Source organism: Sceloporus undulatus, chromosome 3, assembly GCF_019175285.1.
Source record: "Sceloporus undulatus isolate JIND9_A2432 ecotype Alabama chromosome 3, SceUnd_v1.1, whole genome shotgun sequence".
Lineage (NCBI taxonomy): Eukaryota > Metazoa > Chordata > Lepidosauria > Squamata > Phrynosomatidae > Sceloporus > Sceloporus undulatus.
Window position 1 is genome coordinate 25,801,575 of NC_056524.1, and position 27,466 is coordinate 25,829,040.

At 40.3% G+C, this 27,466-nt stretch overlaps 1 protein-coding gene across 1 annotated transcript in view; it reads right to left on the bottom strand.

The window, feature by feature from the left end:
* Positions 1-6,269: 6,269 nt before the first annotated feature.
* Positions 6,270-27,466, bottom strand: part of POGLUT3 (protein O-glucosyltransferase 3) — a 29,891-nt gene continuing 8,694 nt past the window's right edge. The window contains exons 2-5 of the mRNA XM_042460433.1: positions 14,587-14,783; positions 11,579-11,773; positions 9,772-9,876; positions 6,270-8,720 (exon numbers count right to left, since the gene is read on the bottom strand). Of these exons, the coding sequence (XP_042316367.1) occupies positions 8,595-8,720; positions 9,772-9,876; positions 11,579-11,773; positions 14,587-14,610 (450 nt within the window). The 5' untranslated portion in view covers positions 14,611-14,783 and the 3' untranslated portion in view covers positions 6,270-8,594. The remainder of the gene's footprint in view (positions 8,721-9,771; positions 9,877-11,578; positions 11,774-14,586; positions 14,784-27,466) is intronic.

Sequence of the window (27,466 nt, forward strand, 5' to 3'; positions counted from 1 at the left end):
TTCAGCCACATCATGACAAGGCATGGCTCAATAGGAAAGCTAATGATGCTGGGGAAGGTGGAGGGAAGTAGAAAGAGAGGAAGACCGCATGCCACATGGATGGACTTAATTGGGGAGGTTAAGAGATTTACAGGACCTGAGCAGATCAGTGGAGGACAGGGGGGCTTGGAGATAACTCATTCACAGGGTCGCCATGAGCCGGGGTCGATTTGAGACCAGTTATCAATAAATAACAAAGGGAACTTGTAGAATCATAAAGTTGAAAGAGACCACAAGGGCTATCCAGCCCAACTCCCTGCCAGGCAGGAACTCAATCAAAGCACCCCTGATACTCCACCACACTCCAAGGAAATGTATTTCACTGCTGAACAATTGTTACTATCAGGAAGGTCTTCCTACTACTGGAGTGGAATCTCTTTTTGTGTAGCTTGAATCCATTGCTCTGGGTCCTAATCTATGGAGCAGCAGAAAACAAGCTTGCTCTATTCACAATGTGGCATTGTTGTTGTTAGCCAGCTTCTAGTCAATCCCGACTCATGGCAAGCCTGTGGATGAGACATCTCCAAGACTCCCTATCTTCCACTACTCTGCTTAGGTCCTGCAAATTCATACCCATGACCTCTTTAATAAATTCCATCCATCTAGTATGTGGTTGTCTTCTCTTTCAACATCCCTCCACCTTTCCCAACATTATTGTCTTTTCCAGTGACTCACACATTCTCATGATGTGGCCAAATTACAATGCCTCAATTTAATAATCTTGGCTTCCAGAGAGATTTCAGGTTTGATCTGTTCCAGGATCCTGTGACATCCCTTCAAATATTTAAACACGGCTGTCATGTTACCTCTTAACCTTCTCTTTTCTAGGCTTAACATACCCAGCTCTTGAAGCTGCTCCTCACAGGGCATGAGGTTTTATTAGCAGAATTTTTTCAGTGTGGGTTTGCCTTTGCCTTCTGAGGCCAAGAGAATGTGACTTTGCCCAAGGTTACCCAGTGGGTTTCCATGATTGAGCAGAGATTCGAATCCTGTTCTCCCAGAGCCATTGGAGATTATCACATGGAGAGGGGATAAGGACAGGATTGCTTCCCCATCCTTATCCCTTGACTGTGATCTGCGAAAGGCTTTCAGATCACAGAGCTATTGTCACATCATTGAAGCAGCATTGCATTAATGCACACTCCTGTTAATGCAAAATGCCAGACAATACCACTTCAATGATGGGACAATGGATCTTAATACATGGGGAAAATCAGGGGGAAATCGGGGCTTTAAACAGCGATTATCCCGTGCAAAATGCAATATCGCAATTAAGATTTTCAGAGACATCGCTATTAAACAGGCAATAAGCAGGTAATAATCTGGCAATAAACAAAAAAATCATTTTCAAGATTTCCCCGTGATTTGTTGCTGTTCATTGTCTGTTCATTGCCTGTTTACTATTGATTTTGTATGAAAATCTTAGTTGCGATATCACGTTTTGCATGGGATAATCACCGTTTAAACCCCTGATTTTGCCCAATTTCCCATGTGTGATAAGGTCCAATGATGGGATCTGTGTGACGTTGTTTGAAAGTCTTTCATGTGATCACAGTCAATCATGCTTTCTGGATGGGATAATGTCTGGATCAGCATGATGTTGTATGAAAATCTTCTTGCTATAGAGGTATGAGAATGGGACAAGGATGGGATAAGGACGTTTCGTCCCCCATCTGATAATCTCCATAGTCCAGTGCTCAAGCCACTGCACCAGGCTGGTGTACTTGAATCTGAAGTAAATCCCCTGGGATTGTCCTCTTTTTCTTGCATGCAAAGAGTGACCTTCTTCAACAGAGACTCAGCAGGCCTTGGAGTAATTAATGTAAATGAGTTAACAAGGAGAACAAAAACAGGGAGGAGAAAGGCAAAAAGAGAGAGAAGAGATGAAATAATAATAGTCCTTCTCAAATAATAAAATGCTTAACACATAATGACAACCTTCAAGGAAGGGAATAAAAAAAATAAGCTTCTTCTCACATGACACCAAACACTACCAATTACTGCCTCTGTAGTTATTACTATTATTACTAGTTCACAGTGAGCCATTTATTAAGCGACAGTCACCCAGTCCTAAAGATTAAATCAGGCTTACAATCTATACGTAAACTAAATTTTGCATCCCAAGTATGCATCTATTAATATTCCTGTCATTTTCTATTGGGCTGCATCTACACTGCAGAATTAATGCAGTTTGACACAGCATTAACTGTCACGGCTCAGTGCTGGGATTTCTAGTTTTGAGAGATGTTTAGACTTTTTTGTCAGAGAACTCTGGTGACACAACAAACTACAAATCGGAGGATATCATAGGGTGGAGCCATGACAGTTAAAGCCACATCAAACTGCATTAATTCTGCAGTGCAGCAGCAAAGTAAACTGGTTTGACAAAACTTTTGCCATTTCCATACAATAACATTCAAAATCCACAAAACAGTGATACCTTTATGGGCTGACCAAAATGCACAAAATACCATTAAGGTTATTAACTAATCACAAGGAAACAGAGAAGATTGTCCAGCCATTTCCTTGCCCTTGAACAGATCTGATGTGAGTAGAAATCAACAGATTTAAGTTTTATAAATAGGATCACTTGTGTAGAACTGCAAAATGCAAAACTTTGGGGAAGGACAGATTGAAAGCTGTCACTGTTACTAACAATCCTGTGTTATTTCCCTAGAGAAGAGAGCAAGCATGACAAGACACCATCACATGTCCATTTCTGCATCAACAATTTTCCAGCTGTGACTTGTATCTTAACAACTATTCACTAGTCCATTTGTCTATGAGAAATAAACTTGTGTTAGCCTTTGAAGATGCCACAATATTTTTTGTCCTTTTAAAAATGCAGTCTGTTAATATAGATAGATATATAAACAATTATTTGACTGAAAGGCCTGGGACGGACACCTGAAAAGGGCGGCCTGCTGGTGGACTTTTTTTCCTCCGGAGGGAAGCCGCAGCCGCCAAACCTTGTGGCTTCCCTGCAGAGGAAAAAGAACCTGAGAAAAGCAGGTTCTTTTTAAGCCACAGGGGCGGTGTAATAAGTACACCACTGGCGCACTCACTACGTAAGCACAGCGTGGCAATGTGCGGACACCGCACAGCGCTTACGTAACAATGGCGGCAACCTATACAAGGCGCTGCCATTGTTATGCTGCCCGTATATTCTAGGGTTAGGGACCATGAGGTTGCCGCGCGGTCTCTAACCCTAGAATCGGTGCTGGTACCACGCCCAAAATACCTAGAGTTTTCAGCCTCAGGATCGATGGAGATGGGAGGGATAGAATTTAAAATCATTATTTAATGTGACAAGAGTACTGAATATGCTAAATCTGAATAAAGATAACCAAAAAAATTTTGGTCTGTTGCAGTTTTATTTTATGGTGTGTGTATGGACCTTCAAGTTGCTTGTCAACTTATGGAGACCATATGAATTTAATACAGTTTTCTAAAGCAAGGAATACTCAGAAGTGGTTTTACCAATTTCTTCCTTTGAAATATAGTATACAGCACCTGGTTTTCATTCATGGTCTCCCATCCAAGTCTCCCATCCAGCCATCCTCTGAAGCTGAAAGTATGTGACCTGCCCATGGTAACCCATTGGATTTCTGTGGCCAAGTGGGAATTCGAACCCTGGTTTCCAGGGTCATAATGCTGAACTAAAAGCCCTCTAATTTCCTACTTACATAATTCAAAGAAAAAACAATAAACATTTTGAATGAATCTAACTGAATTAATTAGTCACTGAATTAGTTACCCACAATGCATTTTAGATTTAAATAACAATCTAATAGAGCATACATTATGATCTACTGGAATTGTTCACATCAGGAATGAGAAATATGTCTGTCCAGATGTCATTGAACTGCATCTCCCTACATTTTTTGTAGCTGTGCTGATAAGCACTGCTAGATGTTGCAGTATTCTGCCCTACAAAGGCATTTCTGTAATTTTGTATTGTATCGATTATTGCTGTGTTATTGTTGGCTTACCAATCTGTTCTCAACTGAGCTATCCTGATTTCCTGTGTTATCTGATTGTCCCTACCAGATTTCTTCTCTCTGGCTTTGTTCTCCCCAGATTTACTATAACGTCTTTTTAAAGGACCTGCTCATCTCCTTTTTTAAATCTTATCCCCACACCTATTCCACCATTCATCTTACCACTTATTTCATCATTCTTTATCTCTTTTTTAGTTGCTGTTACTAAATTCCAGAAGAAAGTACAAACTTCATTTACCTCAAAGTGGTTGGTTATGAGTCAAGTACAGCTAAAGATAACACAGTGCAACAACAACCAGAACACTGCACAATCCCCACCCATGATTTACACTAGGTTCAGTTTGTTTCATAGGAATAAAACCATGAATCAGGGGTAGGCAACCTGCGGCCCACGGGCCGAATGCGGCCCGGCGAGGCCTTGGGACCGGCCCCAGCCCAGTCCTGCCGCCGATTGCCTCCGGGGCCTTTGGGGGGCAATTGTCTATAGAAGCCTCAGAAACATGCATTTATATTAACATTTTTAAAAAAATCAGCAATTTTTTTCACGTGTCCTCCATTTTATAAAAAAAAAGTGTCTTCCATTTGAAAATTTTGTCCTACATTTGTCCCGGTTTATTTAAATATTTAATTTAAATTTTTTTTAATTATTTATTTTTTGGCTTCGGCCCCCCAGTTGTCTGAGGGACAGCAACCCGGCCCCCGGCTCAAAAAGATTGCCTACCCCTGCCATGAATCATAAACACAGTTTAGTTGTACTTGAGTAATAAATGTTAGTATTTAGTATAATAAATGTTAGTTAATAAATTCCAGTGTTGTGTAGTGGTTTGCATGCTGGACAAAGGACATTAGCAGACAAGGGAAATTGGAAGTATAATCCAAATGCAATCATGGGGTTTAACGTTATTGCGTGATAGACTACCACACGCAATTTCAGGCAATGGAAAGCTATTTTCGGCAATGAGAAGTCAGTTCGAATGCAATTCGAATTCACGTAAATTCGCTGAGCTAGCATTCACGTGAATGCATTCTGGCCCCACTTTCTTTTCATTTGAAATTAAGAGAAATTCCTCCCGTGTGATAAACTCCTAAGACTAAGCAGGTTCGAATCCCTGCTCAGCTATGAAAACCCACTGGATGACCTTGGGAAAGTCACACACTTTCAGCCTGAAGATGGGAATGGCAAGCCTCTGAAGAAACTTGCCAAAATAACAAAAACTTGTGATAGGATTGCCAGACGTCAGAAACAACCTGCAGGCACACATCACACACACAATAAATGAATGCCTCTCACTTTCTTGTTTCCCATTTTCCCTCCATTTTCCTGGGTTATCTAAATCAGACCTATGCAATGTAAATCTGCCAAACCAAATTTTGTTGCTGTTGTGTGCCTTCAAATCACTGTGTCCCCATTCCTGTTGGAAGTTAGGGGACCACACTGGCATAATTGTTGTTGTGTGCCTTCAAGTAGTTTCCAACTTGTGGCAAACCGTAAGGCGAACCTATCATGGGGTTTTTCTTGGCAAGATTTGTTCAGAGGAGGTTTGCTATTGCCTTCCCCTGAGGCTGAGAACATGTGACAACCAAATGCAGCACTCTAAATGAAAGGCACTGCTAACCCACAAGTTAAAATGTTTGAAAAGCCTCCCTTTTTGCTGCCTGTTTCAGGTATGCTACTTGTCATATCCCTAACTTGAATGACTGGGTTTCTTTTCTTGGTTTAAAATAAGACATCTTGGGAAGCTGGTATGGATAAGAGAGGTTTTCTGCTCAATCTAACCATCAACTATACATGCCTGGTTGGGCTTGATGAGTCACAAGCTATACAAGCCTGCTCAAGATTTTAAGACAACAGGCTGGGCTCTGTTACTTTTTCTTTTACATTGTTCAGTGCCTTTTATAGTGCTTGGTAACAGAGAGAGAGCCAGTGTGGTGTAATGGTTTGAGTGCTAGACTATACGACACTTGAGACCAGGGTTCGATTCCCAGCTTGGTCATGAAGCCCACTTGATCATCTTGAGCAAGTCATACTCTCTCAGCCTCAGAGGATGACAATGGCAAGCCCCCTCTGAACAAACCTTGCCAAGAAAACCCTGTGATTGGTTCTCCTTAGGGTTTCCATACATCAGGAACTACTTGAAGGCACACAACACACGTACACACAGGAATAAAGAAAGTAACTCACTGAATAAGTTTTAAAAAATACTTTCCCAAATAATTTGCTTCAGAGAATTTAAAATGTTGAGATAGTAATTTAATAATAATTTGTTTTATTTATATACAGCTATTCCAAAGATCATAGCGGTGAACAGCAAGTAAGCTAGATAGTAAAGCGAGGAGCTATAAACATAAATAAGTTAACAGGAAAATGTCAGTATTCCAAATGTTCTTGTTCTGCTGTATAGATCTAAAAAACCTTTGAATAAGTCATAAATGGACTAAACATGAGAAATATGATAAAAATGTAAACTATTGATCTCAACGATGCTATTTGTGTAGTCTGTAGATCTCCTTTTTTGAATACAACAAAATTGTTTGAAATAATCCAAATAACTTTTTAGAAACTATTTTACTGAAGCTCAATCTTTACTGTTTATCCTGTAAGTTGGGCTAAAGTTGTATTGTAGCAGAAAGCATGGTAAATGATTTCAGAAAAAGGTTGATGAGACTTTTCTGCAGTCATACACACTTACCTCAGAATAAGCTTCACTGAATAGAGTGGGATTTACTTCTGAATAAGCATGGATAAAATTGTACTGTTAAACTGAAATCAGTGGGACAACCAATCGAGTCCTTTGCATGGAGGTTTTAGTTTGGAAAACAAGCAATATTTTGGGTCATTTAATAGGTCTTCAAAACTTTTTTTTTAGTGGTGAAAAAACATTATTTGGTACCTGTGAATTAACAGTTAACTTTATTGGTGCTGTGACTGAATTCAGGAACAGAGCTCCATTCAGGTTTTGACAGACCTGTATTATTTAATCCTGCCAGGGATAAAAGAGTTGAATCATACAACAACTTCATAACATATGCCAGTGCTTTGAAGTGACCTACTTTAAAGATCCTGTTAGGCAACATTTGGGTACATACAGGTTTCGAAATCAAGATGCAACAGATATTTAAATAGACAGAGAGATTTATACATAGTTGGTAAGACTATGATTTCACCAGTCTACCAGACTATATAAAGAGCACAGAATTTTTATTTGAATAGTCTGCAAAACATAACAAATATTTGCCTAATATGAAAGATTTTGAAGTAACAAATATTGGGAGAAATGTGGGTATTCTCCATATATCCTATAAGGATATATAAGAGATAAATATCCTTATATAACTAGCTTATATTGTCAGAATAATAACCCATAAAACAGAATACTAAAAAAACCATCAGCTGCTTAACAGGTCTAGGCTAAGGACTTCCTCAAGCTCTCCATTACATCAAAATAGAATGCAAGAGCCTGTATGTTACACAAGATATAATTATACACTGATATAAGCTACCTGCAGAGCAGGTGCTTCATCCTTAGAGTGAAACTCCATAATTACGATGTACCTGCTGCATTATACGATTTCAGTGTGCAGGGTGCAAGGGACACAATGTTTGAATTTCCTCTCTCAATACAAAATTCCTTGCATATATAAAACTTACTGTCAGGTTTTAGCTTCACTTTTTTGTTCTAAGAAAGTTTTCAACTTACAGAGAGATATTTTTGTATGAACACATTCATATCTATGGACAGATTCATTTTTAGTGACTTGTTACATATAGCTCTTTTATCTTTCTTACAATCAATTCATTAGACAAACACCTTCACCCAAACAAATCTGCAGTCATACCCAGCTTCACTAGTACTTTTCACAATAAAGCCAGTAACTTCAGTTGTGTAGACTACAATCACTTTTTGTTTTCTGTGTGTTTCACAATACAGTACAACAAAATGTGTGCTAGGTGTTATAGTTAGAACACAGACAGTGCAGAATGGAGAGTCAATAAGGGGGAAGGGGAGGGAAAATGTTTGAGGGTTTGGGTTTTTACATCTATTTGTATATGTTATGTGGTTTTAAAAAATTCCTTGTACCTATCTTCATTTTTTTGTATTTTGTCAGGCTATTTGTAATTTCTTTGTAAATCAATGTGCTAATAAAGTTTTTATATATTTAAAAAAAGAAAAGAAAAGAAAGTTATGTAGATCAATAGTAAGTCTCATTGCAATCTACCATTGGTTTGCAAATATTACCATTACCTACATTAATAACGCATGGAAGTGATGCATAGAAAAGGGTCAGGAGAACACAGTCCAGTTGAAAACTTTTATGCCAGTTTTGGAAAAGGCACATATAGCACTTTGCATAGGAATCATGAGGAAATGCATCTAAGGCTGCAATCCTCTACACGCTTACCTGAGAGTTAAATTCCACTTAATTAACTTGTTCTGAGTAATCACTGTACTGAAAATATTTCTTTTTCATGCCAGATCTCTCAGCTTTAAATATCACTGAAAGTCTTATTTTATCACATCTATAAAATATTGTCCTTGATCCCTTTCATCACACTTATAGCTCATCCTTTGAAGACTGTTTCCTGTGGCAGTCACATAATGAAGTCCTGTCATCAGGCTGAGGTACAAATTCCATCCCATCCCGTATTTCAGGTTTAATAGTTTGGCGTTCAGCATATTCCTGAAATATGTAAATAGTGTTGTAAAGGAACTGAAGCAAAAGGAGGCTATTCAAAACAATAACACCTTCCCCAGTGCTCTTTTTAGCAATTTTATTACACTGTAAAAACTCTGAGAGGAATCAAGTTGTTCCAATGACAGAATGGCTTCTGTCAACACACCAAAAGGAAGATGGCTGCTTGTTTTAACTGTGTTTAAATTTTATTTTAATTTATTTTTTACCTTTTGGATGCTATGAATTTTAAATATGTCTCTTGAAAGCCCCAAATTGTTGTGAGACCCAAACTGATAAAAAGGTGGGATAATAATTATTAACAACAAGAAGAGCAACAACAACAACAACCCAAAGTATGGGTTCAGATCCCGATTGTTGCTGCTGCTGTTAAATGTTATCAAGTTGATTTTGACTTACGGTAATCCTATGAATGAGAGATCTCCAAGAGCCCTGGTCTTTAACTGCCTTGGGCAGGTCTTGCAAACCCAAGGTCATGACTACCTTGATTGAGTCAATCTACTTGTAGTGCCATCTTCTCTCTTTTACTACTGTCTTCCACTTTACCAAGCATTAGCATGTTTTCCAATTAGTTAAGTTGTCTCATAATAAAACTCATGACAGCACAACAGCCTCAGTTTAGTCATCCTGGCTTCCAGTCAGAGTTCAAACTTGATTTGCTCTAAGACTCATTCATTTGTCTTTTGATCATTCCTTTGTATCTATAGAACTCTCTTCCAGGTCCATATTTCAAATACATCAAATTTCATCCTATCAGCTTTCTTCAAGTTCATTGTCACAGACAATCACAGTTAGTTTAAGATTATACATAGATGCTTCTAATCTCTTCTGCCATGCAAAAGAGGAAGCAACAGAAGAAGGGAGTTCATAAAACCCATGGTTTACTAAAGCATGTTCATGTCACTGAAAGCCATGGTTTTTGTAACATCTCAGCCAACCCATTACATCATTAAAGCAGTTAAGGGTCATGGAGGAGAGGGTAGGAAAAGTACAATGTACAGTTAGTAACAATAAGATCTAGGTTGAAGTCTGGACTCACCTGGAACACTTTGAAATAGTAGCAATAAAACCGATGAGGTTGCAGTAGCTCTCTTGCAGCCAGCTGCCCTTCTTTAGCAATTTTTCTAACTACTTCATCATTTTCCTGAAAAAAAGGAAATATATATATATATTACATATTTCCTTTTTATATAAAACAAAACAATAAAAGAGGGATACTCAGATTTTGAGAAACTGAAGAAATGCTATTTGTTGCAAGATACCACAATGTCACCTTCCCATCTTTGAAAACTTCAATGATATTAGCTACCTCAGAATTTTCAGTTGAAGTTTGGCACAATTAAGGAAGGAAATTTCACAACTTTGGGAGAGCTACATTGTTGTCTAAGCTACAACTAAGTGCACAGACAGGTTTTACATCTCTCACGCAGATTAGGTTACTCAGAACACACCTGTAATTGTCTTCTTCCACCCATATAATCACCACCTATTTATTTACTACGAAGATTAATGAAAGATGTCTTGGTAATACAAGGAAATATTTCAGAAGTTACAGAACAGCATTCTCATGGATCTGTTTATACTAAGCAATTCCAAGGCAATGTTTAAAGTTTTGATCTGGATGCATACTTTAGAAATTGCAATATTTAGCAATATGCACACATATCTTTTCATCTTTTAGTCTCTTTTAGTTTTCTCCCAGTGGAGGAAGCACTGACTGATGGATAAACAAACTGAATATTCAAATAAATTACTATTCATGTCCAATACTAGTTTGCTATAAGTAAAAAAACAGTAGACTATGAACAAGTATTTGAATGAGATTGTAAACCCAATGGAAGGGAATGGGAATTGAGGGCCAAAACATACTGCAGAAATAATCCATTTTGAGACCACTTTAATTGCCCTGGCTCAATGCTAGGGAAAGCTGGAAACTGTAGTTTTGTGAGACGTTTAGCCTTCTCTGTGAGAGAGCTCTGGTGCCACAAGAAACTACATTTCCAAAATCCTCTAGCACTGAGTCTGGGCAGTTAAAGCAGTTTCAAGCTGGATTATTTCTGCAGTCTGTTTTAGCCCTAACTCACAAATATTTAGACAAAGAAAGAATAGGTAGGAAAGCAAGTGGGGAAAATTTAAGAATTTTCACACAGAAAGTATTTTAAGGTTGTGACAGCTGTCTTGAAAGATAGCATACAAATGTAATAAATAAATTAATGAAATTATTTCCAATCCTACTGATATTTTTAAAAGCTCTTGAGACACTACTAGCAGGATATACGGTTTTTTGCATACATTAGGAAGGCAGTTTCATGGACTATGGAATTATTGCAGTGTAGCAATTTTCTTGAAAGACATCCCCAAATCTAAAGCTTCAGTGTAGCTTGGGACACAACTGGGAAAATAAAGAGATAAAGAGCTGTAAAACACCTCCAATAATGAAACAGAAAATTATATTATTATTCTATGGTTCTGTTGGGTACTTATCATATCTCAAGAGTGTTGGAACACTGAACTCCACTGTCTTCACCTCCAGGGTTTGTCTTTTCATGAAAGAGTAGGCAATGGCACACCCTCTCTGAAGAAACTTGCCAAGAAAACCCCAGGATAGGGTCTCCTTAGAGTTGCCATAAGTCAGAAATGACTTCAAGGCACAAAACAACAACAATAAGCTGAAATCTGGTCCTGTTAGCAGGCTGATAAGAAGGTTTTTCACTGCTCACTTTCTGTCTTCTCTCATTACAAGGGTGGAGTGAGATAACTGTATTCCAGTTTCCACAAATCTAAAGCTAATAATCAGAAAACTGTGCGTTATTTTATTTTAATTTTTCTTTAGTGACAGGTATTACCTTAGCCCACTTTATCTTTTCTAGCAGGTCTTCTAGATTTCTTTTAACAGAGACATAGTGGTGCCATGGCACCAACTCCTTATAGAAGTGCTCATAATATGGTGAAGATTGCTTGATTACAACACTGTCCCCCAATAAAAGGTATGGGAACATGTAGGCTGCTACTGTGCCATCTACATTCACTTGATATTTGTACTATGGAAAAAGAAGGGAAAAGAAAGAAAACAGTGTAAACAAAATGCCTTTTTTTCTCAGAACTGCATCTTGGCCAAAATAAACACAACTATAACAACAACAGGAATGCCTGTTTTCTAGTCTATGCTTTCTTTTGATTTTGTTTTCTATTTCAGCCTGTGGCTGGAATTTGAAGTGCTACAAGGTATGCCCAGCATGTAAAAGAAGGCATTTGCAAGTTCTTCTTGAAACCACAATAAGCAACCTCATCTGACCAGCTATTCCTGAAAATCTGGAGACTGTAGTAGCAGCTGGTGATGTGACATGAGGAAATACAAATAAACGAGGAAATCAACAAAGCCCCAGTGTATGAAGGGAAGTATTGGAGTGAACAAGTTAAACCCTTTGGCTCATGTTTTTTCATGCACAAGGTCCCATTTACAGTCCATGATATCTTAAGTTAAAATGTAAAACGGGTGGTGGCAAATGAATGAAAGAATCCAGCAGACGTGCACCTGAAGAAGTGGATTGATATTCATGAAATTGCATGATGAAACAAACCAGTTAGTCTTAAAGGTGCTGCTGCATTCTTTCATTTCCCAACCACCCACTCCACCTTCCATTTTGTGCCGACACAGACATCGGTCTGGAACAGACCAGCAAAAAAACCAGCTTCCCAGTGGCTTGGAGGTGTAGCGTAGGCACGACGCACACCTCCAAGCCAGCATTCACAACGCCAGGCTATTTACACATCCAGCTGCTTTACAGTACTCTGGCAGTGTGGCATTTAGACGTCACATACCACAAGAGTGTGCAAAGCCATGGCGGCAGCAGAAAAGCCGGCTTTTTGCTGGCTCAAAAAGGAGAGGCTTTCTGCTGCTTCTTTTTGTGCCTGCAAATAGTTGGACTGCGGCTGCAGTGTGCCGTGTTTGTGACTCCATGGCAGCCCCAATCCGGCATTTTTGGGCAGTCTGTTTCGCCACTAAGATGGGTATCTCTTTGAAAGGTTCAGGTAGACGTTGATGGAAAAACATCTCTCAGCAACCCTAGACATCTACCGGCAGTACAGAATGTCAGTAAAATCTGCTTCCCATGTACTCTGTATATTTTGTAACATTTTGTTAACTTCACCCCCACCTCTTATCTAATATTTCTTATCTTCTTAGAAAGGCTGCGTGGGTAGGAACCTGATGGTGGGTAGGAAAAAGAGGAACCTGATATTCGTAAGTTACATAAGTTAAACTATGTCTTTACTCTAACTGACGTTCATTGACTTGTGTATCCTCTACTGTAATCTAATTTAAAAAGTTTGGGACTGCACTGTGCAAAGTTTAGGCATTCAAGATACAAGCATATCACCTATTACATCAATACCCCGGTCTATAGTACCCTTACTATTTTAAGCTGACCAGTAAAAAAGGTAGTGAAAAACATAAGCTTGATCATCCACACTGCAAGATAAATCATATAAAACCCCCCCCCAAGAGTATTTGTTTTCTCAGTAAAATTCCACAAATATCTCAAGGAAGCATGGCTCTTATAATGCTGAATCAAGTAACTAGACACCTCCTAGCTATTGAACTCTTTGTTCCATCCATCCTTGAGTATACCCCAAACTCTTGTTCCTATGAAATCTATAACTATCCTGAAGTTCAGAACGACCTGTCTTTTGTTTATAGGACTCAACATGAACAAATTGCATAGCATGCATTACAGAAAAGTGCCAAGGGCTCACTTGGTTCACAAAATGTTCCTTCCTGGCATTTTCTGTCTTCTACTCTGGTATCTAATCCATTTTTAAAATCCAGAGCTCCCCTTTGTTTTTATATCTTGAACCAACTTGGTGTCTTGTTTGTTCACTTAAAACTCTTCAGGGTATCTGTGAGCTTTCCATTCTGGATATACAGCCATAACTCAGAGGCCATTGAAAAAAGAGTCAGTTACTTGTATTGCAATTTATGAGGCACTGACTCTAAGGGTGCATCTACAGTGTAGAAATAATGTAGCTTGACACCACTAACTGCCATGACTCCATCCTACATAATTCTGGACACTTTGGCAGCAGGCTAAAGACCTTAAACTACAAATCCCAGGATTCTATAGGATGGAACTACAGCACTTAAATTGTTGTCAGATTCCATTATGGTGTACAGTCAGCCCTCCCCATAGGCGGGTTTGCCTTCCACGTGTTTGAGCTTACATGGAAGGCAAACACCAGCAAAAATAATGGGGTGTGTACCTGTGCTGCCACAAGCACACGCTGCCATGAGCACGCACCCCATTATTTTCTATGAGGCTTGAGCATACGCTCTTTTCCCCATACGCTGGAGGGTCTGGAATGGATCCCCCATGTATGGGGAGGGCAGACTGTATTCTTATTGATTTCCATGGCAGGTGCATACAGTAAAATACACAAGTGTATGGGCTCCAAGAGCCAGCATGGTGTAGTGGTTGGAGTGTTGGACTACAACTCTAGAGACCAGGCTTCAAATTCCTGTCCAGCCATAGCAACCCACTGGGTGACCTTAAGCAAGTCACACTCTCTCAGCCTCACAGAAAGGCAAAGACAAACCCCCTCCAAACAAATCTTGCCAAGGAAACTCCGTGACAAGGTTGTCATAAGTCAGAAATGACTTGAAGTCACACACAACAATAACAGCAATAGCAACAGGGGTTCTACATTAAAGTACTGTATAAATTAAAAGCATTTTCCTAACAGGGATTTTTGTAACTCTGAAGCAGCCCTCAAACAGAACTTAAAGAAAGGAAGAAGGAAGGAAATGGGTCTTATCTTATCTTGGTGCTAACAAGCCTGGATAAGACAGGTAGTATACCTTAAAGAAATCAAAGAAGCCCATCAGTGGAGCTTTCCCCAGCTCTTTCTCCTTTTCTTTGAAAAAGAAATAACCAGTTATTCCAGCATCAAGAAGTTCTGGGTTTTCTTTGGAGAGCTTCACAAGCTGAAGCCGTTCTTCCCGGCTGTCTCGACCTCTGAAAAATCCTTGCTCGGTTTTGTTATCCCAGACAGGTCCTGGAATTAATTGACAATGAAACAAAGAGGGGCAGTTAAAACACAGAAATCCTTAAAAGTTAATGATTCAACCTTTAAAAAATGGCACATTCATTAGGAAGCAAGGAAGGTTCCAGTTTCACAGATAGAACTGACATTTGAAGGAATTAGCTGATAAGGGTCTGATCTGCACTGCAAAAATAATGCAGTTTGACATTGCTTAAACTGCCATAGCTCTTTCCTATGTCATTCTGGGATTAGTAGTTTGTTGTGGCACCATGCTCTCTGACAGAGAAGGCTAGATATCTCACAAAACTACAAATCCCAGAATTCCATAGCACTGAGCCATGGCAGCTAAAATGATATCAAGCTGCATTATTTCTGCAGTGGAGATTACCGTATACCAAAAATTCCAAAACAGGTTAGGAGAAAAACAGGAGTTATTCTGCTTTGAAAAACACTTCCACCGAATTGTTGTATCTAAAGTGTTTTGCAAGCAGAGCTCAAGGAAATTCCAGATTTATTATTTTGTACTAGATATTTATTTATTTAATTTGTATACCACCTTTCTCCAACATGGGATTCAAGGTGACATACAACATTTTAAAAACACAATAGCATTTTAAAAACCTTCTTAGTCCAAATGTTAAAACAAAAATGAACTTTGATTTTAAAAGCCCAAGTTAAAAATTCAAAAACAGAATTAAAAGACATTTAAGGAACAATTTTTTTAAAAAAAGATGTTATACTCCAGCATCAAAAGTTCCATCTTCTGCAACCAAATAGCACCATAAATATATAAAAACCAAATACTGCCTTAAATAAATAAAAAAGTCCTTATCTGCTTATGGAAAGACAGCAGGGAGGGGCCAAAACAGACTTCCCGGAGAAAATAATTCCACAACTTGGGGAGCAACCACCAAGAAGTCTCTATTAAAAAAACCTGATTACCATGCAAACACACACACAGGCAGTCTCCTTTCCCTTAGCAGCTCTTTCCAAACACACTGTCTAGACAGGAGAGTGGAGTGTGCAGAGGTGCTTCCTTTGGGACGTTTCTGAGCAGCATTACCTTATTGACCCATATCTAAGTCAACCCTGCATTTTGGAGTCAATTTGTAGGCATAGATTTTTTTTGACTTATAAAACAGTATATATGGTATACATCTACAATCTGTAACCCTTTTTGTACAGTGCACCTGCACCATACATGGGCGTGCCATACACGACTTTCAGCTTACTCTGAAGCCACGCTGCAGGAAAAGCAATGGTGTGCCATGTGCATGAGCCCCATTGTTTTCAATGGTGCTTGAGCATACATGTTTTTTCCCTTATGTGGGAGGGTCTGGAATGGACCCCCCCCCCAGTAAGGGAAGGGACCACTGTATGTAGAATACTTCTGACTCCATCAATTAGCATTGTTCCAGCAGTTGTTCCCTCGCCATCTGAAACAGATCTCCTTTTACCTGTGTTTCCTTGAATAGACAGGAGGTCATTTGTGACACCACGCAGAGTTTCAAGGGTTGAGTGGGTGATATCATAGGTGGGAAGCACTATGTCAGCTGAATCCACAGACCCACACCGTGAAAGGATAGGTACAGGGCCTGGGGTGTCATTTGCTTTCCGATGTTCAATGGGCCAGTCAGCAACATTAAAATAAAATTCCACATCAGGGAGATGAACCTGAAACAAACCGATTGACTTTTTTAAACCATGTTATCTTAATCTTCATAATCCCAGTTTAGCATTTAAGTGAGTTGGTCACTTATACTCAATGTAAATATTACAGGTTATCCAGCTTCTCTTGGAAAAATTACTTTTTGAGCCTAAAAGTAAAAATTTCCAACTCACCTACTCAATGTGCAAAAGGGCTAGCTTTGAACTACTGATTGCTACTCACAACACAGACTCACAAAAAAGTTGTACAGTTTCTGAATTGTATTATTTTTGTTTTTTATTGTAGACCATCCTCAAATTATGTTTCCCCTTTTAAAATCCTATTTTATTTTAATGTTGTTTTACACTACCTTTAGAAAAGAGAACAATAAAAACCATTTAAAAATAGTTACACAATTTAAAAAGTTATATACAAGACTGCAAAACTATTGTATACATCTAGTCTTTGGTAGCAAAAATATAAATATATTGGCTACCTTATAGTTGGGGCTAATCCTTCTCTGCCCTGATTCAATGATATGGAGAAGTAGACTGCCTTGCCCAGCTCTTGCTGTCTAAAGAATTGTATGTGCAAATGAGAACTGCTTTGTTTTTAATGGAACACAAACTGGGATGTATATTCAAATGTGCATGTCAATGTAGGGGTGGATGTACATTTGGATGCATACAGTGAGCCCTTAGTATCCGCTGAGGTTTGGTTCCAGGACTTCCTGTGGATACCACAATCAGTGGATGGTCAAGTCCCATTAACTACAATTGTGTAGTGAAATGGTGTCACTTATAAAAAACAGCAAAACCAATATTTTTTGGTCCCTAGTCAAAATTTTGGGTAAATTTCTCCACCCAGGCACTTCATCTAGAAACCCAGCTTCACTCCTGATTCTCCTTTCTCATGATGCAAAAAATGAGAACTATTTTTAAAATTTGGGTTTTGGGATTGGGTTTTTTCCCACCCTTTCAGAATGGAAGTTGTTAGCTTAAGATTTGTTAATTTATACATGACCACACAATATTGCGCAAACAGTGAGTTTACAAATAAATAAATAAAAATATGGCATTTTTTTTCATAAGTCAACTGAGCAATGTCCAGCAGGACAGGACCCCTGGAAAATTTGGGAGGGACGACAAAAAAAATTACCTTTCAGGATATAGGGAGACTGAGCTACATGAGCATCTCCATAAAGAATCTCCACCTTTAGCCCTTCCTTGACACTTGTATATAATCGATATCTCATGAGAAAGGAGCCATCATTCCTATCCAAAAGCTTTGGGACATAGATCTGAATTACTTCTTTTGGTGAAAGTGGTTTGATTGACACTCTAAATTCTCCTTGAAAAAGAAAAACAGAAAATAAGTTTAGCCAGTAAATATTACTTGACTTCAATTGAATTCAATAGCGTATTGTCAGAGTTTGAAATTTTTGGGGGTTTTGGGGGGGGTGTTTTGGACTGCAACTTCCTGAATTCTTTAGTCAGTATTACAACTGCCATTTAAGCTGGAAGACCTGGGGTGCTGTAGCCTGAAAAATAACATTCTCAAGAACTGCATACTATCTTTGAGAACCCATCATACGAAGCTATATTGTAAGTCTATGAACCAATAACAGATTGGTTTTACATGAGATTGTCTAATCTAATTACTCTAGCATTATGACAAAAGTGAAGAAGACCTAATGCAAATATGTGTGTATCTGTGTGGTATGTGCCTTCAAGTCATTTCCAACTTAGGGAGATCCTAAGGCGAACCTATCATGGAGTTTTCTTGGCAAGATTTGTTCAGAGGTTTGCCACTGCCTTCCCCTGAGGCTGAGAGGATGCAACTTGCCCAAGGACACCCAGTGGGTTTCACGGCCAAGATAGGACTCAAACACTGGTCTCCAGAGTTGTAGTTCAACACTCAAACCACTATGCCATGCTGTCTCTATGGGGCATGTAAATATGACACACTTAAAATGGGTGCAACAACAACAGTAGTAATAATAGTAGTAGCCTCCTTTTAACCATACATTAAGAAGCCAAGCCCTTCCTCCAGTCCATCTGCCTTGGTCCAGGCCTCGGAGGTGGAGAAGAACTGCTGGACCTCATCCCATTCCCCACCACCACTCCCTTCTCCTTTTGTGTCATGTCTTTTTAGATTGTAAGCCTGAGGGCAGGGAACCATCTAACTAAAAGATTGTATGTACAGCACTGTGTAAATTTACAGCGCTTTATAAATAAAGGTTAATAATAATAATAATAATAATAATAATAATAAAGTAATACTACTACCACCATCATCTACTATTGTAGCAACCTCTCACTGCCATCAGAAAATTCTGTAACTCTTTTTAGATTAGTATTCAAAAAGACAACCATGGCGCGTTCCGCACGCGCCAAAAGTACGTGCTCGGCACATACTAGGGTTAGGAAGGTCTGTAAAGTGCCCATGTTAGTCTGTTTCAGTATAAAAAGATATGTATAAAGAAATTATTTAGCACCTTTGAGGCTAACTGGGGGGAAAAAGGCTGGGACTCAAGGTGGCTTACAAAGGTTTGAAACAGATACTGTACATCTAAACAATTACACTGTACAAAAGTAAAAAATATAATTAAATTACAATAAAATTTAAAGTAGTTGAAAACAAAGTGTTAAAAAGAAGACGAATAAATATCTAAAACAGAGCACATAAAAGGCCCTTTCCTTCTGTCAAAACAAGAAGGTTTTTACCCGCCTAAGAAGAATGTTAAGTCTAGCCTCTCTAGGAAGGGAGTTTGATAATATCAGCCACTAAAAAAGCCCTGTCATGTTTCCACCAGATGTACCTGCGAGAGAGAGAAGGTATCCCCCAGCAGATCTCAAGTCATAGGTAGGCTCATATATGGAAGATACAGCTTTCAGGGACTTGAGGTTACTTTATCAGATGCATGGAGAGAAGTCTCTGTAGATAGACATGTACACACAAATGGGTGATAAGGAGATTATGAATTATGATAGAAATCCAAAGACCCCCCCAGACATCCAATGGATGCCCAAAACGAGACAGTAGTGAATCCTTTACCTGTAATGTTTTTGGATCTCAATTGACTGTGGGTAACTGAAACCACAGAGAGCAAAACTGCGGGTAAGGGGGGACTATTGTATGCAGCTCCAAGTAAGGAAAGCATCAGGAAAATTAAAGAATGAAAGATGTAATTGGCCAAGAGTAAAACAGGATCAGCATCCTTCACATCTTTTCAAACTGAACTTTGAGATTAAAACTAAAAGTGTCAAGCAGGCTAGTAGCCTACCACATCCAAGGACAACATGAGGCATCATCAAAGGGTGTGGAGCAAACAAAACAGGCCTGACTCACTTGTAAAAAGCCTGAATCTTTATTGCCAGGCCACCCAAGGCATGAGTTACAAAAGAATATGTGCTATTTCACACTGAATGCAAGTTGTGTGGCTGCCATGTGCTGACACAGATCAAACACTGCACACTCCCAAAGAAGGATATTGAGAAGGGATGTGGCATGCCACAGCCAATAGCATCAGAGCACATTTATGAGTGATTGGTTCAGATTAGCAATAATACAATTTATCCAAACATCAGTTATGTTCTTAGTTCCTGTACCTGTTCCAAGTAGTAGTTTCCCACAAACAGGATATCAGCAGTTTGTAACCTCTAACTTTGAAAAACTTGTTTTCAATCACATCACACAGTGTCATATGCTGGGTCCACTGTCCAGATATTCTTGGAGAGCAAGTCTCATCAGCCCTAGTTAGAATGGTTAATGTGATTTTGGAAGCTGCCATCCTATGATATCTGGAGGGCCTAATTTTCCCCATCCTTGCTTTACCAGCAGGTCTGCAGTTAGCTGGGCCACTTCTGTGTCTCCTTCTGAGACTATTTGATCATTTTACATCCAAAGAACTGTATGGTAAACCATGTCATTTCTTCTTCTCTCATACAAAACAAAACAGTCACTCTGTTCATTCTAAATAACATCCTGATCATAATCAGTATTGGCAGTGCAGAACCTGATTTACAACCCTTCAACTAGAGACAGCTGTGTTATATTCCCCTCCTGTATGCTTATCCATCAGCTTGTAAGTATTCCTATCTCCTCTTCAGATTTCTGCTTGCTTTGTTTATGCTGAGATGATAGAATAGCACAACCTAAGGTTTTCATCTTTTTGATATCCTGTTTACTTCAAAACTGATTCACAAATGATACTGCTAGAAGTTGTTACATCCTGTGGATTTTCTGTACTTGTATGGGACTGCAAAATGCAGGTAGTTCTGATTACACTGCACTCTTTATTTGGAAGAATGTGAAGGTAGCTAATGCTCAAAGACACAAAGTAAATTTATTTACAGTTGCAGATACTGGAAGTAGAACTTTAATCTGAGAGTGTTTGAATCTCAAAAGCTGTAGTAATTCAGACTTGTTTACTTCTCACTCAATGTGCACTGGCTTGTGAAACTGCAAAGGATTTCTAATGATTTGAGATGGTCTCTGACACTGGAAAGGGGTTTAATTTTAGGCTACTTTTCCATTTTACCAACCCACTTTGGCTTTGTCCCCCTCTAGAATGTTCCCGCTTAGACCTTTCCCGAATTGGAATTTGGCCTTTGATTGAAAATGATGCTGTGCTCTTTCCATAGTTTGAAGGAAGACTAGAAGAAGCAGAAATGAAAAGTTTCCATAGTGCCATAAACAAGTAGAACAGAATAAAATTTAGAAAGTTTAGCTTGTTTTAAATATGCCTAGGATATTTTGAAAGAACATAAAAGTTCTAGCAAAGTGCATTCCTGGCCTATCAGCTTTTTAAAAACTTATCTTGCTTTTCCTAATACTATTGCAGCATTAGTACTACATATACATATGTAGCATAGTAGGTAGGACTCCTAGCTCTTCCAGCCAGAGTAAAGTAGCACTGATTCTGCTTTTAAAAAGTGATTCCCAAACTCTGGCCTTCCAGATGTTTTGGACTTTAATTCCCAGATTCCCAGCCCTTTGGCCAAGATGGCTGAGGCTTTTGGGAGCTGAAGTCCAAAACATCTGGAAGACCTGCTCTACAGTCAGCTCCATTTAAAACCTTGTGCATGTGCAAGCCTTCCACAGGAAACATTAAAAAACAAAGGCACATAACAACTTTATGTATATGGCTGAGGGAAAAAATGTTGATTCAAAGATGATAGGTACACACACGACACCAGCTGAAGAGACAATATAGCATTGAAAGCACTGTTGACACAATGTTTAGAAACAGGATTAAAAACACGATTGACCAGCTGAAAGAAACTTTTACGCTGCCTTCGTTTTTCTGCACAATTCTTGACACTGAACCTGTTACCCCATCACCATACCCATGTTTTACATTTCAACATGATTCATAATGATAATCCCCTTCTCCCTGCCACCCACTTGCATGACTATGTAGTGCTTTGAGTGTTGATCTACAACTCTGGAGACCAAGGTTCAATTCTTGGCTTGAGCCTAAAAACACACTGGGTGATCTTAGGCAAGTAATACTCTCTCAGCCTCAAAGGGTGACAATGGCAAAACCCCTCAGAAGAAAATTGCCAAGCAAATCCTATGATGCCTTAGGGCAGGGGTAGGCAACCTGCGGCCCACGGGCCGGATGCGGCCCGGCAAGGCCTTGGGACCGGCCCCAGCCTGGTTTTGCCGCCGATTGCCACCGGGGCCTTTGGGGGGCAATTGTCTATAGAAGTCTCAGAAACATGCATTTATATTAACATTTTTTTTAAAAATCAGCAAATTTTTTCACGTGTCCTCCATTTTTTAAAAAAAGTGTCTTCCATTTGAAAATTTTGTCCTACATTTGTCCTGGTTTATTTATATATTTAATTTTTTAAAAAAATTATTTAATTATTTATTTATTGGCTTCGGCCCCCCAGTTGTCTGAAGGACAGCAACCCGGCCCCCGGCTCAAAAGGGTTGCCTACCCCTGCCTTAGGGTCTCCATAAGTAAAAAATGACAGTAAACACACTTGTAGCACCACTCTCTCATCTTCTCCTGTAATAGTTGTGTTATAATTAAGAACTCCCTTTCTGAAAGGTTAACAAGGCAGCACATGGAAAGAAACCCAGACTCTATCCTACAGACTTTGGCCTATTGTCACAGCCTGAGTTTTTGATGCTAATCCGCAGGCCACCAGTGACCATGATTCTCTATAGACAGATAGGGGATGTCACATGTTCTTTATATCTCAACAGTGACACATCTGTCTTGCAGTGACATTTTATGGCAATCAGTCCAACTCAGTATGAGAAAACCTAATAATAAGGATAGCTGTGGGACTGTACTTTCAAGGAAGATGTCTTATACTTTTTGAGGCTGTCTACATTTCTTGACAGGAGCATTTTGGTTTTTTTCTCCAAGCTCTGTCTCTTGAAATCTGCTGGTTGTTTCTTGCCCTACAAACTTGAATTTGCCCTTCGTGTCTTTCCTGAATTCCTTCCCAGTTCAACCTGCTTGTCCACACCTTTTGTGTATTTCTTTACGTGATCTTACTAAAGCTTGTCTGACTTGGTAGACATCACGCCCTGTCTAGTCCAACAACAAATTATACAGGCACAGTTTGCTCAGAGGAACACAACTTTGTGCTGAACTATAATCAGTAATGTACAGTAATTGCCACTGATGTATTTTTCTTATGTGAAAGTTAGTTCCATTGATTTAAAATATTACTTCTATGTTCAGGACAAGAGGTTAGGTATCCTCTTCCCCCTTCTTTAAAATATCATATTCACTTATAGCAGGGGTGGTCAAAATACAGACCTGGGTCAGATGTGGCCCCCAGGGTCACCAAGGGATGAAATATTTTTTAAAAATAAGTCCTCCAATATGCTAGTGTAGTGGAGTGGTTTGAGAACTGGACAATGACTCTGGAAACCAGGGTTCTAATCCTGGTCCAGCCTTGTAAACCCACTGGGAAGACCATGGGCAAGTCACACTCTCTCACCCTCAGAGGATGGCAATGGCAAATCCCCTCTGAAGAAACTTGCCAACAATACCCAATGATAGAGTCGTCCTAGGGTTGCCATAAGTCAGAAATGACTTGAGGATAAACAATAACAAATGCCCAGAAATGATCTCTAAAGGTTGTGTGGAGGACATTTCTACCACTTTTGGAGACCCGCCCCCCGGACCCCATAGGTATCACAATTTTTTTGTTTTGCCCCAAAGAGCTCGCTAGGGGCCCAGGAAGGACCAAAAACATGGCTAGGATGCCACCAGGTCACCTTGAAGGTGATTAGGAACATGGGAGGTTTAAAAAAATCCTTATTTGTGAGAGCAACTGGTGGTGCAACCCTTCAAGGTCTCCTAGGAGGTAATGCAGCCCCACAACCTTCCACAGTTCCTCTCCCCTCATCTTACAGGTAATTTCACAGGGACTGAACCATGGCAGGCCTTTTCTTTCTCTGTCCCCATTTTTAATCACTTTTCCTCTCCCTTCCTGCTCAGCAGGGTGCCAGGAAATTGACAGATTCTGCTTGCCAGATGTCTGACCTTGCAGAGGCTTCTGAAACTAGCCGTAGGGCTGTATGAATTTAAGCAAATGGCCTCACATTCTCCATGTGAGGTTGTCGACGTGAGGTTGCACACTATGTCCCACTGCATATTTATTTAGAAGCCTTACTGCTTTCACATAAAATGGTATCTGATGAGCAGGAGTGAACAGCTTTGAGAGGTTCTATCATGGGTCACACCACCTCTGGAAATACATGCAAATAATGAAAAATGCAACCACAAGCCACCAGAAATCCAGTTCCAGTTCCTTGCTTGCTCATTTTAAAAAATTGTGAGTGGGGAAGTCTGTGGCCTATCACAAAACACCTGGAAGCTTCCAGGAATGGTGGTTGTGGTGGTGGCCATTTCCAACTGATGGCAACCCTAAGATGAACCTATCATAGGGTTGTCTTGACAATATTTGTTCAGAGGGAGGTTGCCATTGTCATCCTCTGAAGCAGACAGTATGACTTGCTTAAGTTTGTTTCCATGGCAGAGGATTTGAGCCTCCTAGAGTCTTAGCCTATGTAGCCAAACGACTATAGCACACTGGTTCTTGTCTATGGTTGGATGAACCTATTTTTTTTGTGGAAAACAGCTTCCCCAGACAGGTAGTACTGGGGCACTTCCAAGTGGAAGGCCACAAAAACAGCCTTGCAGATTGCACGGGGATGCTTCTGTCTCAGAAGGAAAACCACCCCAAGAAGATTTTTTTTTAAAAAAATAATCTCTATAGTTTGGTTTGTTTGTTTGGGCTATAACTCAGATTTTTATGTACATCATTATTTGTATTTGTGAAAGGCAATGAAGAAGGGATGTCCCTTCCAATGGCTTCTTAACCAGAGCACTGAATCATCATCCCCTACCAAGCTCTGTGTGCATGACTACCTATAAGCTGTTAACTGTTGTTGTTGCGATAAAATTTTAAAAATTATTAACCTGAGTGGCATGCACTAGATGACAATGTTTACTTCTATATCACAAAATAGCTGAGAGCCATACTAGTGTAATTGTTTGAATGTTGGACTATGGCTCTGGAGACCAGGGTTTGAATTCCTACTTAGCCATGGAAACCAACTGGGTGGCCTTGGGCAAGCCACACTCTCTAAACCTCAAGGGCAGACCCCCTCTGAACAAATCTTGCTAAAACACACACGCACACACACAAACACCAATGCCCTGGTAGGTTCACCTTAGGGTCCCATAAATCAGAAATGTCTCAAAGGTATACAACAACAAAGGCACGCCAGCATAGTGGTTGGAGTATTAGGTTTGTACCAGGAGACTTGGGTTCAGGTTCTCCACCCAGTTATGAAGCTCCTCAACATGTAAACATGGGCCTGTCACAATCTTTCAGCCAAGCTTACATAACAGGATAAAATTGCTGTGAACACAATGTTCAGGGAAAGAAAATAATGATATTAATATGGAATACTGTATCTGCTAAAGGTTCAGGCTTAACTCTGTTTTCTGACCTTGAGTCAAAAGAGGTACTCCCCCGTTAGCCTGTTGTCATTTTAGCCTGACAAAGGCACAAGCTAGATTTTTTTTGGCCTGTTCACAAATCAAGTGTATTCTTCCCTCTTGGGCAGCTTCCAATATGTTTCACTCCCTATCCAACCCAGCAGATTAATCCCAATGACCTCAGATGGTGGCCAGGAAGGTCTCCCTCTGCCAGTGGAGGAAGCATACAACTATGTCAAGCCCTATGGACATAAATCACTACCAGTAGCACTTCTGCTGCCAGCATTGCTGGAGCAAACTGGATCCAAAGACTCTGATCCCCCAAAAGGGACTCAGATATGCTAGCCTGCAGCTGGTGTATCTAATTGTTAAACAAAAGGTGTTTAGAGAATAAAGGATCTGTCAGCAAAGCCACCACACATAGATCTTCTGCCTTGGCCATCCTGCAGAAGCTTTAAAGGCCAGAGCCTTGGAAGTAGTAGTAGTACAGTACTACTTTATGCAAAGGGATTTTGCAGCAACTTTGAGACTGTGCACAAGACGTTGTAGCATGAGCTTTTGTAGACCTGGTCAAGTATCTGAGGAAGAAGACCAAGAGGCTGTGCAGACCGGCAAGAAAGGCTGGACTGGGAGTGGACTCGAGATGTAACATCCATATGATGCACATCCCAGTTCTGCCCCCAGGCCAGTTTGATGCCGTGCACCACATAATACAGCACACAGTGTCACGGTGCTCTTCGGGAACTGCATCCACACAACATAGTGCCAAAGGGGTGCCATAAAGCTGCAGTGCCCCAGCTTTCGCGCCCTGCAAAGGCTAGATTGGGACCGCTGTTGCGGCCCTGATCTGGCTGTAAAAGGGGCGGCTGAAGGCATAGCCTCCATTTCTATGAAAGATAATGATACTACTTCTTTCATAGTTTTAAAGGTGCTGCAAGATCACTTTGCATACTGATATTCCAGATTAACAAGGCAGTGTCTCTGAATTATACTACTTTATGTTTCCCTCAACTTTAGGTAGGACTGGTCTATAAAATCGTGTCTCAGAAATTACTTTTCCAAACTAAAACTCCCACAACATCTCTCCCTGAGAGCCATCATGGCCAAATGCTCTTCTACCTTTGTAGACAATGCTCCCATGCCCCAACTTTGGCCTGATCTAAACAGGCAGCAGAATGAGGTGAAAGAAAGGGCTCCAGACTACACTACACTTCACTTCAGTTCATAAGATGCATGTGCCATGTTTAGTTTCGTTCTAAAAAAGTCCACTCCAGCAAGGAGGTTCTAGTTAATCACACAATGTGCTAGTTTTCCACTTGCAATGCACCTTTTCTGCTGTCAGTTTTTATAAACTCTTATCTAAGGGAATGCATTCACCTGCTACGTGATATATTCATTCCATCTGCAGGGGGTACAGTCCAAGCGAATATTGGACGCAACTCCTGTATCTTTGGCGCGTTACAGACAGGCATAAGGGACGTCCTCAGGACGTCCTAGGTTTAAAAAGGGGCGTCACTTCTTGACGCCCCCAAGCCTAATACGTCCTGAGGACGTACAAGATGGTGGCGCCCCATCTACATGGGGGCCGCCATGATGGTGTCACGAACGCGGCGCCTCCAAATGAGGTGATGTGGACGTGACGCTGTCGCACCGCACGAGGCGCTTAGTGCGCCCTTTCGTCAGCGGAGAGCTCCTTCGTGGTCTTGCGTCGCTGGGTGCAGCCTTTAGATGGCTGCGCCCAGCGACGCAAGGGAGAAAGTGGCCCCTTTCTCCTCCTCCCCGCCACTGCGGGTTGTCCTTGGGGCTTGAAGCCCCAAGGACACCCCTTTCCAGGCCTCGGGGAAGTGGCCTTTTGCCGCTTCCCGGCGGCCTGGAAAGTGGCGGATCGGGGCCACAGCGGCTGCCGCTCTAGCCGCTAAGGCCCCAATCCGGCGGGGAAAGGGGCGGGTGCAGGCTGCCGCTTTTCGGCGGTCTGTAACGCGCCTTTAATGGTTGTAGCAGAGGGAGTTTTATCAGCTGTTGCTGGTTACCTGGCTGTATGACAAGCAACACCTGCTGAAATTC